The sequence below is a fragment of the Taudactylus pleione genome, unplaced genomic scaffold, assembly GCF_031769625.1.
Source record: "Taudactylus pleione unplaced genomic scaffold, aTauple2 ptg000046l, whole genome shotgun sequence".
Lineage (NCBI taxonomy): Eukaryota > Metazoa > Chordata > Amphibia > Anura > Myobatrachidae > Taudactylus > Taudactylus pleione.
Window position 1 is genome coordinate 11,542,791 of NW_028284448.1, and position 19,415 is coordinate 11,562,205.

The following is a 19,415-nucleotide window of genomic DNA, read 5'->3' on the forward strand; positions in this document are numbered from 1 at the left end:
ACTAGTGATGTCAGTGGGAGTGATTTTGGCTCTGATAGAGCCAAAATCACTCCGGAGCTTGCGGTTGAAAACCTCAACCGCAGGCTCCGGCTCGCAGTTTCGATGGTCGCGATGGTCAAGACCATCGCGGCCATCAAACTGCACACTCGTATAGCCTGTGGGTGGTCACCCACAGCTATACGAGCGTCCAGGAGGACGCTCCTTTTTCATGGAGGCTGGCCCTCATTCAGAGCGTGCGCTCTGCTCAGAGCGTACGGCTCTGAATGAGGGCCATAGTGTTCTGAATCAAATAACTGAAATTAGAACATACATTATTCCTAATCAAATAACTGAAATTAGAACATACATTGTTGTGAATCACATAACTGAAATTAGAATATACATTGTTCTGAATCAAATAACTGAAATTAGAACATACATTGTTCTGAATCAAACAACTGAAATTAGAATATACATTGTTCTGAATCAAATAACTGAAATTAGAACATACAATGTTGTGAATCAAATAACTGAAATTAGAATATACATTGTTCTGAATCAAATAACTGAAATTAGAACATACATTGTTCTTAATCAAATAACTGAAATTAGAACGTACATTGTTGAGAATCAAATAACGGAAGTTAGAATATACATTGTTCTGAATCAAATAACGGAAATTAGAATATACATTGTTCTGAATCAAATAACTGAAATTAGAATATGCATTGTTCTGATTCAAATAATTAAAATTAGAACATACATTGTTCTTAATCAAATAACTGAAAAAATAAGGTACTGGTCGAAAATATTATAGGCACTTTAATTTGTTATAATATGCTTCTTCTGGAAATCCTAGAATATTCCTTATATAATCAGATGAACTAAACATTTGCAAATGTTATACTATATATTGTTACAGGTTTCAGGGTGAACATTTCTGAATACATCAAAAAAATCACAGTGAATAATTGAAACGCAGGAGATATAAACCTGTTTCAATCCAAACACATATATATGAAATAGCAATATCCCAAACACATGTAACTCATAAATCACAATCATTCTTGTGTAATCTCAGATGTATATCCTCCACTGCCTTAATATCTTAGTAATATCTTGATGTAAAGAATGTTGATTCATATAATATTAAAGATCTATTCTATTAGAAGTCTGCTGCAGAACTATGAAATTGAAATAACAATTTTATGCTGAACTACATCATTGCTTTAGATATAATCACTCTTTTTGAGTACCATAAAATAATTAAATTTATTTCAATACATGTCCCATAAATGGTCTTAATGTCTATTAGTATGTATTTCTAAATGTTATTAAATATATATACAGTCAGGTGCATAAATATTGGGACAATGACAGAATTTTCATATTTTGGCCTCTATTCACCACCACAATGGCTTTGAAATGAAACAAACAAGATGTGCTTTAACTGCAGACTTTCAGATTTAATTTGAGGGTAATTACATCCAAATCAGGTGAACGGTGTAGGAATTACAACGGTTTCTGTATGTGCCTCCCACTTTTTAAGGGGCCAAAAGTAATGGGACAAACTAAACAATCCTAAATCTAACTTTCACTTTTTAATACTTTGTTGCAAATCCTTTGCAGGCAATTACAGCCTGAAGTCTGGAACGCATAGACATCATTAGATGCTGGGTTTCATCCCTGGTGATGCTCTGCCAGGCCTCTACTGCAAATGTTTTCAGTTGCTGCTTGTTCTTGGGGCATTTTCCCTTCAGTTTTGTCTTCATCAAGTGAAATGCATGCTCAATCAGATTCAGGTCAGGGGATTGACTTGGCCATTGCATAACATTCCACTTTTTAGCCTTAAAAAACTCTATGGTAGCTTTTGCAGTGTGCTTCGGGTCATTGTCCACCTGCACTGTGAAGCGCCGTCCAATGAATTCTGAAGCATTTGACTGAATATGAGCATATAATATTGCCCAAAACACTTCAGAATTCATTCTGCTGCTTTTGTCAGCAGTCACATCATCAATAAATACAAGGGAGCCAGTTCCATTGGCAGCCATACATGCCCACGCCATGACACTACACCACCATGCTTCACTGATGGTTTTGGATCATGAGCAGTTCCTTTCCTTCTCCATACTCTTCTCTTCCCATCACTCTGGTACAAGTTGATCTTTGTCTCATCTGTCCATAGGATGTTGTTCCAGAACTGTAATGTCTTTTTTAGATGTTGTTTGGCAAACTCTAATCTGGTCTTCCTGTTTTTGTGGCTCACCAATGGTTTACATCTTGTGGTGAACCCTCTATATTCACTCTTGTGAAGTCTTCTCTTGATTGATGACTTTGACACAAATACACCTACCTCCTGGAGAGTGTTCTTGATTTGGCCAACTGTTGAGAAGGGGTTTTTCTTCACCAAGGAAATAATTCTTCCGTCATCTACCACAGTTGTTTTCCATGGTCTTCCGGGTCTTTTGGTGTTGCTGAGCTCTCCGGTGCGTTCTTTCTTTTTAAGAATGTTCCAAATAGTTGATTTGGCCACACCTAATGTTTTTGCTATCTCTCTGATGGGTTTGTTTTGATTTTTCAGCCTAATGATGGCTTGCTTCACTGATAGTGACAGCTCTTTGGATCTCATATTGAGAGTCGACAGCAACTGATTCCAAATGCAAATGTCACACCTAGAATCAACACCAGACCTTTTACCTGCTTAATTGACAATGAAATAACGAGGGAATAGCCCACACCTGTCCATGAAATAGCTTTTGAGTTGATAGTCCCATTACTTTTGGCCCCTTAAAAAGTGGGAGGCACATATAGAAACCGTTGTAATTCCTACACCGTTCACCTGATTTGGATGTAATTACCCTCAAATTAAATCTGAAAGTCTGCAGTTAAAGCACATCTTGTTTGTTTCATTTCAAAGCCATTGTGGTGGTGAATAGAGGCCAAAACATGAAAATTCTGTCAATGTCCCAATATTTCTGCACCTGACTGTGTGTATATATATATATATATATATATATACACACACACATATATATATATATATATACATATATATATATATATACACACACACATATATACACACACATATATATATATATACATATATATATATATATATATATAATTTGCAAGCCATCTGTGTGTGTGTCTAAATGTGAAGCAAGTAAAATATCTATTACCCAAGTGGTTTATTGGGATTTACCAGTGCAGTGAGACCAGGTCTCTTCCTGGATTTTAATAAAATCTTTTAGAATTTGATGTGAAAGTCCTCACCAGTCTTTTCTCATCTGCTGCATGTGAGTCTATCACAATAGCGCTGGGATTTATAGCGGTATATCCGTTTTATTGTGCGGCAGAACTATGACACACGTGAATGCAGGGACCTGGGAGATACTGCTGGTGAGCAGGTAAGTCACCACTAGACCATCAGGGATGGTTTGTCGACATTCTATCGTGCCGACATATGCTCAGTATCCCCATGCAGCATGTAGACATTCTCTTTGTTGACATAATGAATGTCAACCTTATATACCACACTCATACATACTGTATATATACTGTGTGTCATTGAAGAATGGTATATTTTTGTTGTTTTCTGTTAAGAATGGCTGAGTAAAGAAATGTTATGTAACTGAATTCCAGGAATTTACAAAGGAAACACCTGTGCAATGAGTCCATAACTCCTCTAACTCTAGAACTTTTGGTACACAAATCTTTAAACTAACCAGCACTAGTGACAGAAATTTTTTTTCCACCTACTCAAATAACAAGGACATTATATGATTCCTGGCAGTAACATGCAGGGTTTGGGATTCTGGGAGCTTACATGCTTGACCTGTCCTATTATTTGGTTATTTCCTGTTGTCATAGACAAACTGTGTTAGCGCAATAACAAAAACACAAGACAATGTTTAAGCTCTAATGTCAGATTTATATGTGAAGTTCAGTGAGATTACATCCAAACCATCTAACTGTCCATAAATTCTTTAATGAACAACAATGATTAAGTTGTCCAGGAAAGTTTTCTTTTTATTTAAAACATTTGCTTTAGTTCAAAGAGCCATCAGTGTCCAGTTCAATAATCAAACGGAATCATGTTTTATAAGGATATAAATTATTTTTGTCCGTACCAGAAAAGCTATATGGATGCCACTAAGGGGTATATTTACTAAAGGTCGATTTTGGCTTTGGTGTATTTATAGGTGATTTCTCTAGGTTAAAATCAACTTCAAAACCGAATATCAACCAAAATTGTCCATCCACCAAACATCAATAGACCACTAAAGGATTCTCTCATTTACTAACAGTCGGATTGAAAATTGCCAACAAAATCGACAAAAAAACCCCCCAAATAAATAGATTATTAAAAAACAGGTGATTTGTAGCTTCTAAACACCATTGTATTGGTAGGAACGTAATTATGATGCCTATAAAGTAGTTATTTTTATTTATTAACAGTTTCTTATACAGCGCAGCATATTCCGTTGCGCTTTACAATTGGAAACATTAATAGAACAAAACTGGGTAATAACAGACAAATATATAGGTAGGAAGACCCTGCTTGAAAGCTTACAATCTATAAGGAAATAGGCATTGATACACAGGAATGTCGGCCAAATGTCAGGAGGATGTGAAAGAAAAACAATGTGTGAGGTTATGTGTGGACTGTGAAAGGGGATTTAATTAGGGATTCAGTATGAATTACCACCGGCCACATGGTTCAAATCCCGACAGCGCCAGCCTGACAAGGATGAAAATCCTGATCGTCCTAAGGTAAGTACTAACTAACCTAATTCTACCCCTTAACCCTTCCTTAGGGTGCCTAATCCTAACCTCCCCCCCAAGTGCCTAACCCTAACCCCCCTCTAAGTGCCTAAACCTAACCCCCCCTTCCCCGCAGCCTAAACCTAACCTCTCAGGGGGGTGCATAACAGTAAGTCCCCCACGGGAGCCCCTAACCTAACCCTCCCCCCCCCGGCTGTCAGCACCCGGCTTACCTTCGACCGGTAAGCCGGGTGTCGTTCTCTCGGCGTAGGTCTACAAAACACTCATTCAATTTGCTTGGGTGTATGCCAGCCTTTTTATAATGAGTTTCTGTAGCTTACAGTGCATGTGATATGATTTTATCCAATAGGTGTACATAAGGAAGTGTTTGTCGATTTTGCAGGTGATTTTGTAGTGCACATTCCAAATAGACCATTTTCACACTCTTGAAAATCGACCCACATCACATTCTGTTTTTGAAATCAATATCAAAATCGAATGTTAGTAAATAAGAGATTTGGCCAGTGATTTATACAGTCGATTTTGAGTCGATTTCAGTTGATTAAGATCGACCTTTAGTAAATATACTACTAAGTGTCATAAACTTCCAATGTGCTTCATCTAGTAGCAGCCAGTGCTAGGCTTCAAAGTGTGGCTGTGATGAGATCTAATAGACAGGCAAGAACTTTTAATTTAATTAATCATTGTAAAAGTGACCCTTCAATCCACATGCGTTCAAAAGGAACAAGAGTTTCAATATATAGAGGCAGCAAAATTGCTTAAAGAAGATGTTTTTCCAGGTACTATTGTACCTGGAAAAGAAAGACATCATAAGAAATTATTTTGTAACAACTTTTATGCTTTTCTGATTAGCAGCAATCATAACAGGAATGGAGTTTTCAGGTTTTTAGAAGGAAAGTCAACCTTTTTAAATACTAGTTTATGGACATTCTCATTGTGTGTTTTAGCTTAGATGCAATAAACAGATATACATTGTATACAGGGGCATAAAAACAAACATTTTAATGGGAGGGGGGGGGGGGGTAAAGGCCAAGGACTACTATAAGGCATGGAGCCCTTTTTTCTTGAATTTGGCATCTCATTTTCCGACAGTTGTAACAGTGACTGTAGCATACTTGCCGACATTCAGCTCCCTCCTTCCGGGAGGGGGCTGAATGTCAGCTTACAGCGGGGGGCGTGGCCGCACAGTAATGTTGTTGCGGGGGTGTGGCCAGTGCGGGACGGGAGCGTGGCCGCAAGGTCGCGTCATCGCGGCTCCGCTCCCTCTTCACAATGCCGGAGTCAACGGCATTGTAAAGCGGGGGGCGGGGCTACAATTACGCGATTCAGCGCAATCGCGTCACCGGGCCCCCCGCTGCGGGGGTCGTGCTAGTGACTGTGCGGGGGGGTAGGGAGGGATGGCGGCTTGCCTGCCTTCCCAGGGGGCCGGGAGCGGCACCCGATAATCGGGAGGCTCCCGGCCAAATCGGGAGGGTAGGCAAGCCTGGACTGTAGATATACAAAGAAATCCTATGTTCATTTTCGTTAGTGTTTCTGGGGTTGACCAACCCCAGTTTCGTTGTTTATTTTAATATAAAAATGTATTTACACATTATTAAATAAATATTATTATTAATATTAACTACCAAGTAGTATAAAAGCTGTTAGAAAAATAGATAAATTCAATTGTTCATCTTAAAATTTTTTATTTTTCATAGTTATTAACCTAGTTTTTATTTAGATTTCGTTGACATTCTAATCTCATTTAATTGGGAGTATTTTTAAATCTATAGTCACTGCCTCACTGGTTATGGTATGTGCTATAATATCTGGTATGTGCTACGATCTGGCGACAATGAGACTGCTGCTAACGTTTCAAACCATCCGCAGGCTGCAGTCATTTACTCTCTATGGCCCTGATTCAGAGCCGGACGCTCTGAAAGAGTGCTCGCTCTGAATCAGGGCATTTTTTTTTTTTTGTGTGACCACCCACAGCTATAGCGAGCGGCCAGGATGATGGTTGCGATGGTCAAGACCATCGCGACCATCGGGCTTGCGACGAGACCCTTGTGGTAGGGTCTCGTGGCCGCAAGCCCCAGAGAGATTTCGACTCTAACAGAGCCGGAATCTCTCCACTGACATCACTTGTGATGTCACTGGGGCAGCCCCCAAACGGCAGGCGTTCACATGGGAACACCTCCGTCTGGGCAGCCACTCAACATTGACAGCTCGCCCCCTTTGTTGCGAGACCCGAAGCGACGGATTGCCCTTCGCTATCCGGGTCTCGCGCATGCGCACAACGGAGACGGCTCCATCGTGCGCATGCGCTCTGGGCCACCATCGACCCGGCTGCAAAATGAGTGGGGCTTCTAAGGAAGAAAAAAAAAATGTTTGCAAGAAGAAAATGTACGCAGAACAAACATGATAAGTTAATTTTTAGTAAACAGAAATGACAACAGTTGGCGAGTTCAAATAAAATTACTATCGCTTCATCCCCATTTTCATTTCATTCATCTCCATTCGTTTTTTGTGTAGAAGTTCATGGGGGAGGCAAAACAGTCTTTGCCCACCAAACAAAAATAATGGGGGGGCAAATGCCCTTTCTGCGTGCCCATATACCCATTTATACTTACGCAATCCAAGAAATGAGGTTTACCTGGTATGATCTGTGACCAAATCTAATTTTTTATTGAAAGCATTAATCAAGATTTTAGTCATACTCTTAAAAGTTGCCCACTGCCGCACAAAGGCCCTCATTCAGAGCCACTCGCTAGCGGCAGTACGCTCGTTCCGAGCGATGTTCGCACATCTGCGCATGCGTACGGTTTTTAGTACGCATGCGAGAACCAGTCAGTGCGGCCGAAAATCATTTGTACGCAATATAGCGAGTGCCTGCTATTTTGAGTGACAGAATGAGGCGTATGCGGGTGGTAACAGGGGAAGGTGCTTGAAAACGGGGAGTGGAGATCCGTTCGCAGGCGTGCTTAAAGGTCAAAACGGGCGTTTTATGGGTGTGCATAATTAATATAGCAGCGTCAATGACCACGTCACTTGGTTTTTTTTAACTCAGAACTGCTCGCAAAATAGCGGTTGAAAAAACCAACCACAAGAATAGCGAGCAGTTCATATCCTGGTCGATGTTCTCGATTAATCTAATAAATAGCGGACATGACGTATGGTGCGAGTGGCCAGGGGGCGTTTTTAAGAAATAAAAGAGCGTATGTTTTGCTCGCTCGTTCAGACTTAGAGGTGTGAACAGACTGCAATGTGCGAACGGTTCATTTGAATAGCCACCCCTTGTTTTTGAACGAACGACCGCAAATAGCGAACGGCTCTGAATCAGGCCCAAAGGTTTTATTCTCAATATACAAATCCAAATTTATATGATGAAATACATCACTATAATTATTACAGTGGTGCATATGCAGGAACAGTACCTCTCAGAACACAAAAGTTTATTTTTTAAACCAAAATCTTTTTTTTCCTCTTCACGTCTCCTTACTCCCAAACCCTTCACAGACTGTTTTAGGAACTGTAACTTACATAGAGCATATACTGTATCATAGTTATCTACTCTCCTGGAAAGTCCGGGAGACACCCACATTTTTGGGGAGTCCTCCGAACTCCCAGAAGAGTGGATAAAGTGTGCAGGATAGGGAGAATAATTCCGGGAAGTACAGAGCCCTGGGGATCGGCCAATGTGACAAGATTCTTTAATAATTGCGGCATTTTGGCTCAGTCCCCTCTTCACAGACGTGCGATTTTAAGGCATATTGTCATCGGGGAGTGGCCTAATTATGCAGACAGTTCAGTCCCGCCCCCTCGTCTGCTCTTGTATTTTGTGAGAGATGATGGAACAAGATGAGGGAGCCACATAGGCATGTTTCTATGAGCATTACCCAGTACAATATAAAGTCATTACTCTACAGGTCCTCCACTGTCTTCAATTTTAGCTTCCCTCCTGTCTCTTAAAATACTGTTTGTTCGACTCTATTTTTTCAATAACTGAACTGTAAATGAACATTGCTGATTTATTTATATTGTACATAAAATATAAAAACTTTGTCTATTATAAAGCATTGGTGTATTCAGTGATTGAAATGGAAATTTAAAGGAGGATGTACAGAAAATGCAAGTGAATGAAATATGATAGTATTACAATTGAAGTAGGAGGAATGGTGCTGGTACAGCAATATAACACCCCCATGGTAACCACAGGTGTATCTATATGGAGTGGCTTACGTATTATTTATGCCTAATTATGTACTGGGATTTTTCCCTGGTTAAAATATGGACTTTCAAAACTCAATGGTTGCAGATTCTCCAGGTTTAATATATTGGTCCAAAAAGCTCTATGGTGTACCATAAAATAAGCATTGCTTACATGTGTTCATAATAACCACTCCTTCCCTTCAAGTTAATTTAGATATTTTGTTCCATAAAACAAAATCTTATATTTTGAGGAGCTGGCGAATTGTTAAGTACATTCTGCACTGAATTAATAAACACTTAATAAACACTGAATTAATAAACAATCAGGTTGTCCTATCACATTTACACACTCAGCAATACATGATACCTTGGACAACACATCATCATCGTATCTATAATTTGTGCAGGGTGCTGGTTGCACATAGGCCCATGGGGGCCCACAACGCACATCATTCACCCATATAATTATATTTACCTCTCAGAGACCCACATCAGCCAACCCTGCAGATCAGCAGAAATAACTAGGTAAAAGGTGCGGTGGCCATTTTCCTGGAGATTTCGGCATGTGCAGTAGAGAAGTCACTGGGAACATGGAGAAGAAGCCATGTTTCCAGAGACATGTGCATATGCAGTAGACTGGCACAAAACCAGAGAGTCTGCACACGGGGCTTCTCACTTCTTAAACTGCATCTATAGCAAATGCATGCTGGATCTCATCTCTATAAGCATGACATGGAAGTTGTTTGTAGGTCAAATGTGTTATGGGCCAGTTTTATAAATACACCCACTGACTCCCAAAAGTGTATATCCACCTATTTGGTAGAACAGAATTGTATTGTTATTTGGTAGAACAGAATTGTATTCTGAAATGTATATTTTTTTGATCTTAGCTGCCACATGTATTATGTTGTATTCAGGATCAGTATAATTTACCACCGGTTCAAATCCCAACAGCGGCATTCCGACATGGGTGAAAATCCCGACTGCACTAAGGTAAGTGTAAACTAACCTTACCCTGCCCCCCAACCCTCCCTTAAGGGTGCCTAACCCTAACCTACCCCCCCAGTGCCTAACCCAAATCCCCCCTCTAAGTGCCTAAACCTAACCCCCCCTTCCCTGCTGCCTAAACCTAAGTCTCCCGGGGGTGCCTAAACCTAACCCCCCCCTCCCCGCTGCCTAAACCTAAGTCTCCCGCGGGGTGCCTAACCCTAACCTCCCCCCGGGGATGCCTAACCCTAACCTCCCCTTCCCCTAGGCTAACCCTAAGACCCCCCGGGAGCCCCCTAACCTAACCCTCCCCCCCCCCGCGCGGCTGTCCGTGCCCTGCCCCCGGCTTACCTTCGATCGGTAAGCCGGGTGTCGGGCTCCCGGCGTAGGTAAAATTACAGGCGTTGGGATTTCGACGCCTGTAATTTAACCCTTGCTGGGATTAGACAGTCGGGAGGCCTGCGGTCGGGATTCCATCCGTCGGCTTCCCGTTGTATTCTACATAAGCTAAAGTCCACAAGAATGGTTGTACAGTATATGCACTACTTTATGTATAACTTTGAAATGTAGATAAATTAATTGGTTCCCTGTTTTAGGGGATCTTTACATTACTCTGATTACTTACGTTTGTGCCATTCCATCATGATTAAATTCTATTGTCCATTAGACTCTTGCACTTGTGGTTCTGTCACATGAGATTAGATTTGTTACATGTTCTTAAAAGGATGATTGATCATTTTCTCAAGTACTGGTAAGTAAAAGTTGCATGAACAAGATCTCCTTTATTGCTTACCTATAGCCTTAGTGTAGTGTCTTGCACCAAGCAACAACTCCGGCGCTCTGTACCAAAACGTCACCACCACTGGATCCAGATCAGCTAGTGGTTTCAATGGAGAATTGAATAATCGAGCAAAGCCCATGTCAGCTACAATAAAATAATATTATGTTTATACACATAAGAAAAAATTATCCCCAAATATCAAAACTGTATTAATCCACTAACTAATAACACAAAATAGCGCCTGCTAAAGTACAAACTCTTAGAAACACATCGATGATAACTATCATGATAATGAAAAGTGATTACTGAAAAATATATTACATGACATTATATAGTTTTAGTTCAGATAACTATGTGAGAAATGTAGAACACCACCACTAACTCATACTTACCTATTGAGATAGGAATGCGAGGAAAAAAAGATGATGGAAGCAGACCGATGCAAATGTGTGATTTTACAAACTGTGAAGTGTTGAGATAGGGCATAGTAGTGGCTTCATGTGGGGGTGACACCAAAATGCCAGCTCTTCTACAGTGACAGGAGCCGGGTGCTGCAGTGCGACATTCCCCTGTGACACCTGGCTCCTGTCATAGAAGAGGAGCAGACAGTGCTGACTGCACTCCCAGCATCATGGATTGTTACATGCAATGTTTTGCCATTTGAGCTTTTTGCCTTTGTCTAAAAGCTGTGGCATTTAATGTTTGTGATGCTGGAGGAGGAAATGTTTCAACACTATACTGTGTAATAGTGCAGCAGTGGGAGTACAAAGTATAGTGTGAGGATTGTATGCATGGACTGCTTTCTATTATCTTCCCGCTCCATTTTCATTAGAGCAGAGACAAATGCTGACATAGGGATCACTGATAGTTAGGAGCACATGGGTACTTTTAGGAAACAGATGGAACATGGTCTACTTTGCCTCCTACCTACTCTATCATCAATCATCTACTTCTGTGTGCACTTTATTCACATGCCTACACAGAGAACCACAGGGACTTCATACTTTTTACTATAATTAAACAGAAAGGAGGAGAGTTGAATGTATGTGAGCAAACAACCTTAATAGTGAATTTTATGGGATACGTTCAGAATCCCGACAGCAGGGATTCCGGCGTTCAGGATACCTACGTCGAAATCCCGAAACTTATCAGAATACCGGCGCCGGCATCCCGTCCACCAGAATCCTGAAGGTAGGTAAGGAGGTTAGGGGGGGGTTAGACACTAGGGGGAGGGTTAGGGCTAGACACTAGGGGGAGGGTTAAGGTTAGGCACTAAGGGGGGAGGGTTAGGTTTAGGGTATGTGGAGGTTAGGTTTAGGCACTGGGGAGGACTAGGGGTTAGGTTAGGGTTACTTACCTAGAGCCGTCGGAATTGTAACCTGGTAGAGGTGCCGACGTCTGGATTCTGACCACTGGGATCCCGAGCGCCTGGCATCCCATACCCATCCCAATTTTACCTGTATGCTTCATTACTTAAATATATAATTTGTAGATTTTGTTATTCTTTTATCTTCTGTTTAATATTTTGGGCGAGGTGTAATAGGGGTTTTGAAAATGAGCGAGCATAGAGCTATACCCGCACATTTTCAGAACTCACAATGACAAAACGCGCATCCAGATGTTTTGCCATTGTGAGCATACAACTCGGGCAATGTAATAGAGTGCCAGTGTTTCCCTCGCACACTATTACTTCTGAAAACTCATAAAAGAAAAACAGACCTGCTTCTGGATAGCAAGTCTAGCATGAGCAGGTCCGAGAAAGATGCACGGATCCGTGAAATCCATGCATCTTTCAGTGTGTTTAAAATAAGGAAACCGTAAAGATAAAAAAAAATTACGTGCCCCACCCACTTCCCTCCTTCCCACCAGCATAACCAGCCCTGGGCTCTGTTGAGCCTGTCCTGGTTCTGAAAATACAGGGGACAAAAAATGCGTAGGGGTCCCCTGTATTTTAACAACCAGCACTGGGCTCTGCTGAGCCTGTCCTGGTTCTTAAAATACAGGGGACAAAAATACGTAGGGGTCCCCTGTATTTTAACAACCAGCACTGGGCTCTGCTGAGCCTGTCCTGGTTCTTAAAATACAGGGGAAAAAATGCATAGTGTTCCCCTGTATTTTATGAACCAGCACAAGGCTCTGCTGAGCCGGTCCTGGTGGTGGAAATACAGGGGGCAAAATGAGTAGGGGTCCCCTGTATTTTCCATAACCAGCACTGGACTCTTTCTAATGGGGGTGTAATGCCACAGCCGGGGAACCCTTTCACCGGTTCCAGTTTTACTCTTTCTGCCTGCTCGCTATCAGTCCACCACTATCTTAGGTCTTTAGTATGTAGTATTTGGACACCAAAAATAGTGTCCCGTCCATACTAAATGATTAAAATACCTTATGAAGTGTAGCCTCTATAACTTAGCATGGAAGACCTGGTAATAACATCTAGCTTTAAGGGAAAGGCAGCTTGCTTAATGTGAAGATCTCATGATGCAGTAATATTGGTCTTATCACCACTCTACTGGTGTTGTCTTAACGCTTTGCAGGTCCCCTTTCAAAATTCCTAGGTGCAGAACTTTTTCTTTAAATGTTTTATTATTGGTATATTTTACTTTGTAGCTTGTTGGGAAACATGTATGACTCATATTTGCCTACACTCACAGAAGTCGCAGGAGGCTCCCGATTTTTCAGGTAGCCCCCCGCACCCCCGGAAGTGTGGGCAAATCTCCCGCATCCTGACCACTTCCTAGTGAAGCGGGCAGGATGGGGAGATTTAATGGGGAATTTGCAAGTTGCGGGGAGGGGCGGGGCTAAACTGCGTGATTTGCTTCGTTTAGCCCCCTCGTAGACTTTTCCGGGAAAGAGGCGGGCCCAATTACATCAACGGCCATGCCCCGCCCCCCGAACCAGCCTGCAGGAGGGCTGCTCCCAGAAAGCATTTATCGGAAGTTGTTATGTATGGTATGACTTCTTTTATACAGTAAATGAAAACTAGTTCTAAGATTAATACCATTAAGGCCTCAGCAGAAAAGATGGAATAAAGCAGTTTCAATTATGAGATAGTGAAGGGTGTGCATTTAGAATTTGCAATTAGAGTTTATAAATGAACTTTGTTTATGTGTACCAGATACTCGCAGCTAGTAATTGTCTGGCTATCTTTTTGCACTACCATACATACTGTAAATGCAATCAATCCATCTTTTCTTGTTCTAAAGAACAGTACTTTAACGATGTTCAGGCCTAACACTGGCCACATACATTGTGATACAGGGCAATGGGACTAATACCACAGCTTATGGACACATTTTGGTCAATATACCAAATAATGATCATATCAAATTCATGGGGTTATTATTTGGTATATTGGGAAATTTGTATAGACTGGTGAAACAAAGTGTGTGGGTCCTCGCTATGAATAAAATCCCAAAAATAAAGAACATCCGAACACCCAAGTAGTAGACCCACAGCATCAGGTAATCGAGAATGTTAGTACTTGTACTGACAAACATAATTGTATATATCTAGAATCCAAATCAGAGTACAGTGACAAGGAATTGTCAGAGGCAGCTGTGTTTGGCATCTAGAAACTAGCCCTAATAACTAGTTGGGTGAGATTTATGAAGTGTGGGTATTACTTAATGTTGGGGCTGCTTAGCATTGTCTGCTTTCCAGTAGATAGTCAAAGCTGCAGGAGCTCAATCATTCTGCCAACTGTCCTTATCCTGGTTGGTCAGTCTCGATAGTTGGCAACTGTACAGCACAGTCAGGAAGTATGTTCTGCTACATGCTTCTCTCCCTATGGAGGAAGAGTGCTACACATTATTTCTCCATCATGTAAGTACTCTGAGGAGTGTGCTTGTAACATCAGCAGCAGTTCTCTGCACAGACTTCCTTCCTTAATGAAGCAGCAGAAAAGGAATCTGCTGTGAGTACCAAAAGCACTCCTCCACTGGAGGTAGGAACCAGAGGGGTAACACACATGGCAAGATGAGTCTTCCCCACTCTTTTCATGTCACATATGTTCTCCCACCATTCTCCCCTTGTCATATAAGCGGAGGGGTTCAAAGGGATGGGTTGGGAAACCTGGCCAATTATTGGAATGTGAGAGATTACTTTGAGTTAAAATTAGAAATTAGGGGTCTATTTACTAAGCCTTGGATGGAGATAAAGTGGACGGAGATAAAGTACCAGCTCCTGTCATTTTTCAAACACAGCCTGTGACATGGCAGTTATGACCTAATCTCCGTTCACTTTATCTCCATCCAAGGCTTAGTAAATTGACAATACCTTAAGATACATTCATTCGGTTAATGGTAATGCTGGTTAGACGAGAGGTTGTGTGACAGTGAGATAGAGCTAGAGTTCTATTACAGGAATACTATTTTAAAGCTGCATCAAATTTTTTCAAAATAGCACTTTTTAATATAAGTGTCACTTGTATCTTTGCAATAAAACTACCCTTGATCACATATCCAGTATTAAACCAGAAGACACATGCATTTATGTTTTTTTGTTTTACCTATCTTCACTCTTCCTCTTTCAGGGCCTTCCCCCATTACCAGGATATTTGCTGGTTTCTGCAAAACATAAAATGTACTTTATTAAATCTCTTTATAGCCCTTATTGTAACTTACATTATAAAATGGGATGAAATAGAATTATTAAATTTATTTTTAGACCATATTTAAAAAGCTGATTTAATTGGTTTGGTAACTAGAGTAAAACATGATTACAAGGACGTTTGAGGTTAGCATGGATGACAAAATTGTTCTCTAAGTTGTTATTCACGAACAAATAAAAATTTTACAGTATTAAACTAAAAATATTGTATTCTTAATTATCAGAAACATGTATTTACATACATTGCTATTGTCAGAGTACATACTTGCTATATCTATAATTAATGTCTACAGCTCTTGTCGATTATTTAATTCTTGATGAAGTCCATGAAGTCCAATCTACCAAAATTAACATGAATGCTTCATATTCATATTCTGGGGAGTGTTTATTTAGTTTAGTTATTTTTTTTTAAGTGCTTACAGTGTAAATGTGCTTGGTGTATTTATTTTGCTTCTTCAGATACAATGTATAAGAGTGACATGGACCCTTTGTACATTATGCAGGGACCCCATATGAGACAATGTCAATGCCCCTTAAGGATGAAGCATCCAAAAGTTCCTACACTAGATAAAGATAATTCCCTAGTTTACAGCTCAAGTACAAAGCATTCAGTTTGCCAACCATGAATTGAAAGACCAAGAATCATATGAAATGGTTCCTGGCCAAATCACTGAAAGTCAAAAAACTTAGGGCCTGATTCAGAGCCGCTCGTAAGCGGCCGCTCGTTCGCTCCGAGCGATGTTTGCACATCTGCGCATGCGTATGGGTCGTAATGCGCATGCGCCAACCAGTCATTGCGGTCGGAAATCGAGCGCTCGCAAAATAGCGAGTGCCTGTTAATTTGAGTGACAGGATGAGGCGTTTGTGGGTGGTAACAGGGGAAGGTGCTTGAAAACGGGGAGTGGTGATCCGAACGCAGGCGTGCCAAACGGTCAAAACGGGTGTTTTAAGGGTGTGCATAATTAACAAAGCAGCGTCATCGACCACGTCACTTGGTTGTCTCTTAGCCTGAACTGTTCGCATGATTGCGGTAGGAAAATCCTACCACAAGCACTGTGAGCAGTTCAGACGCCTTTCGATGTACTCGATTAATCAAATAAATAGCGGAGATGACGTAGGATGCGAGCGGCCAGGGGGTGTCTTTACAAAATAGCGAGCGCATGTTTCTTTCGCTCGCTCAGACATAGAGGCGTCAACAGACTGCAAAGAGCGAGCGCTCAATTTAAATAGCCGGCCCCTTTTTCTGAACGAGCGAGCACAAATAGCGTCCGGCTCTGAATTAGGCCCTTAATTGCAACTGAGGTTGCAGGTTAAAATTGTGATATCAAGGGTCAGCCAGTGCTCCTTGAGTATTTTCAAAGTGTAAGCTGTGAGGATCACTGAAACATGTAAGTCACACTTGTTCTCCATTGTACAAGTATGTAATCTTTCAGATTCAATATTTAAATTGCAATTACTGTAATACCAAGATATCTTGAGTGACTCTTATAAAATAAAGGAATAACACGGCCTTAGTTTGCATAGATGCACACTATTAAATTGAATAAAAATTAACACAGACTTTAAATACAATTTTGTCATGTATTATCTATATACGGTACTATGGGCCTGATTCAGACCCGCTCGCGAGCGCTGAGCGCTCGCAAGCGGGTCGATGGTGCCCTAGTGCGCATACGCACGACGGAGGTAGCTCCGTCGTGCGCAAGCGCGAGACCCGGGGAGCGACGGGGAAGCCATCGCTCCAGGTCTCGCACCAAAGGGGGCATGCTGTCGATGTTGATTGACAGCATGCCCCCTTTGGTGGGCGTGTCGGGGGCGTGGCTGCCAGACGGAGGCGTTCCCATGGGTATGCCTACCGTCTGGGTCCGGCCCCACTGACATCACTAGTGATGTCAGTGGGAGTGATTTTGGCTCTGATAGAGCCAAAATCACTCCAGGGCTTGCAGTCACCGAGACCCTACCGCAGGATCCCGTCACAAGCCCGATGGTCGCGATGGTCTTGACCATCGCGACCATCATCATGGACGCTCGCATAAGCTGTGGGTGGTAACCCACAGCTATGCGAGCATCCAAGAGGCCGCTCCAAGTTTAGGTAGTAGGGCCCTGATTCAGAGCGAGAGCGCTCTGGTCAGAGCGTCCGGCTCTGAATCAGGCCCTATGCTCTTTCCAATACAAAATATGGTAGTAGCACTGAAAGATATATACAACTTGCCAGGGGCGGATTGGGATGGAAACCAGCCCAGGAAGTTTGTGGCAGCAGCCGTAATGGGGACAGGGTCTGCCAAGGGGGGCGTGATTCCTCCTCATAGGGTCTGATTCTGAGTTGGACGCAGTTGTGACCTTCCCTGCTTCTTTTGCTGTAGTTGCGTCTGCGACTTTATTTTAATGCCGGTACAATGCCCTCCCCTGGTCTACTTTCGTGTGCCCAATGTGCAATGACTGAGACGCCCACTGTGAGTGTCTGCAGATGCTGCAATTATGCTTTGTGCGTCTTTAGACGCCATCATTGGTCACACCTTTGAAACTTTCACCAGCCCTATGCTAGGTACAGGTCATCTGTATGGCCTCAACTGTGAGCAATTCAGTGTTTGTCTATGCAACCACTTTCAGCAACACGCCCATGTCATTCTAATAATATGCCCATACTAAATGACATCTGCGTCTGATTAGCCAACACCCTGTAACCGCCTAGGAATGGCCAACACATTTCTAACACACTACACTTGGTGCGTGCGTCTGAATCTCTACTGCAACTCTGTACAAACACCATCGAGACCCATGCGTGGTGCAACTCAGTCGTATGCGCAAACGAAAAACATTGCACAAGAAAAAAAGAAAACTTTGGCCCCTACAGAAATACAAACACACTAGCCCCTACAGAAAAAAACAAGCAAACAGGACACCAGCCTCCAGACCAGTGAGTGCCTCCAATCGCTCCAGAAAGTCCAGACCAGTGAGTGTCTCTCTCCAGAGAGTCCTGACCAGACAAGTGGGTTGGAACTTGGTCCCGTTCAGGGGCTGGCTGGCAACTTTTAGCCTGGGGGGCAAATGCATGCAGGCGGCCCTGGCAGAGGAGTAGCGTGTAGCCAGGGTGCCCGAAGAACGTGCGTGCTACGGCGCCGCCCCCCCTCAAGTGTTTCAGGGAGGAGGCGGGTCCATATGGGATTAATGTAAGGTAAAAATAAAGATATGGGGCAGCCCCCTGTCGTAGTGCCCATATGCAGTGCCCCCGTGTGCCACAGGAGATAACACCCTTACGCAGGCCTCCAGTAGTGCCCCCAGTAGTGATCCCCCCCTATGCAGTGCCCCTTGTGCCCCCAGTAGTTTTCCCCCCTGTTCAGTGCCCCTTGTGCCCTCAGTAGTAAGCCCCTTATATAGTGCCCCCAATAGTGGTACCCCCTATGCAGTGCCCCCAGTAGCAGTCCACCCCCCCATGCAGTGACCCCAATAGTGGTAACCCTTATGCAATGTCCCTTAAATAGTGGCCCCAGTTGTAGTCTCCCCCCTATGCAGTACCCCCAGTATTGCCCTTTATATAGAGCCCCCAGCAGTGGTCCCTCGCAGTGCCCCCAGTGGTAGACCCCTCCCCCTATGTAGTGCCCCTAGTAGTAGTCCCCTCCCCCCTATGCAGTGCCCCTAGTAGTAGTCCCCTCCCCTTGTAGTGCCCCCAGTAGTAGCCCCCCCTTGTAGTGCCCCCAGTAGTAGTAGTAGTCCCCCCCTTGTAGTTCCCCCAGTAGTAGTAGTCCCCCCCTTGTAGTGCCCCCAGTAGTAGTAGTCCCCCCCCTTGTAGTGCCCCCAGTAGTAATCCACCCCCCTGGTAGTGCCCCCAGTAGTAATCCCCCCCTGGTAGTGCCACCATAGAAATCCCCCCCCTGGTAGTGCCCCCATAGTAATCCCCCCCCTGGTAGTGCCCCCATAGTAATCCCCCCCCTTGGCAGTGCGCCCAGTAGAGAGAGACTTAATAAAAAAAAAAAAAAAAACACTTACCTGAAACTCCCGCTCCTGGTCCCGACGCTTCCACCGGCTCCTCTGGCCGCTTTGCATTATGGGAGAGACGTCGTCATGACGACGGCTCTCCCAT

The 19,415-nt window shown here is 42.8% G+C and overlaps 1 protein-coding gene across 3 annotated transcripts in view; it reads right to left on the minus strand.

Annotated features, from left to right (window-relative positions):
* The window catches only part of CDK19 (cyclin dependent kinase 19), a 258,639-nt gene that overhangs the window by 69,955 nt on the left and 169,269 nt on the right, over positions 1 to 19,415 (minus strand). For all 3 annotated transcript variants that reach the window (XM_088460484.1, XM_088460482.1, XM_088460483.1), the window contains exons 5-6: positions 15,234 to 15,291; positions 10,739 to 10,870 (exon numbers count right to left, since the gene is read on the minus strand). In XM_088460484.1, coding sequence (XP_088316610.1) covers positions 10,739 to 10,870; positions 15,234 to 15,291 — 190 coding nt within the window. The remainder of the gene's footprint in view (positions 1 to 10,738; positions 10,871 to 15,233; positions 15,292 to 19,415) is intronic.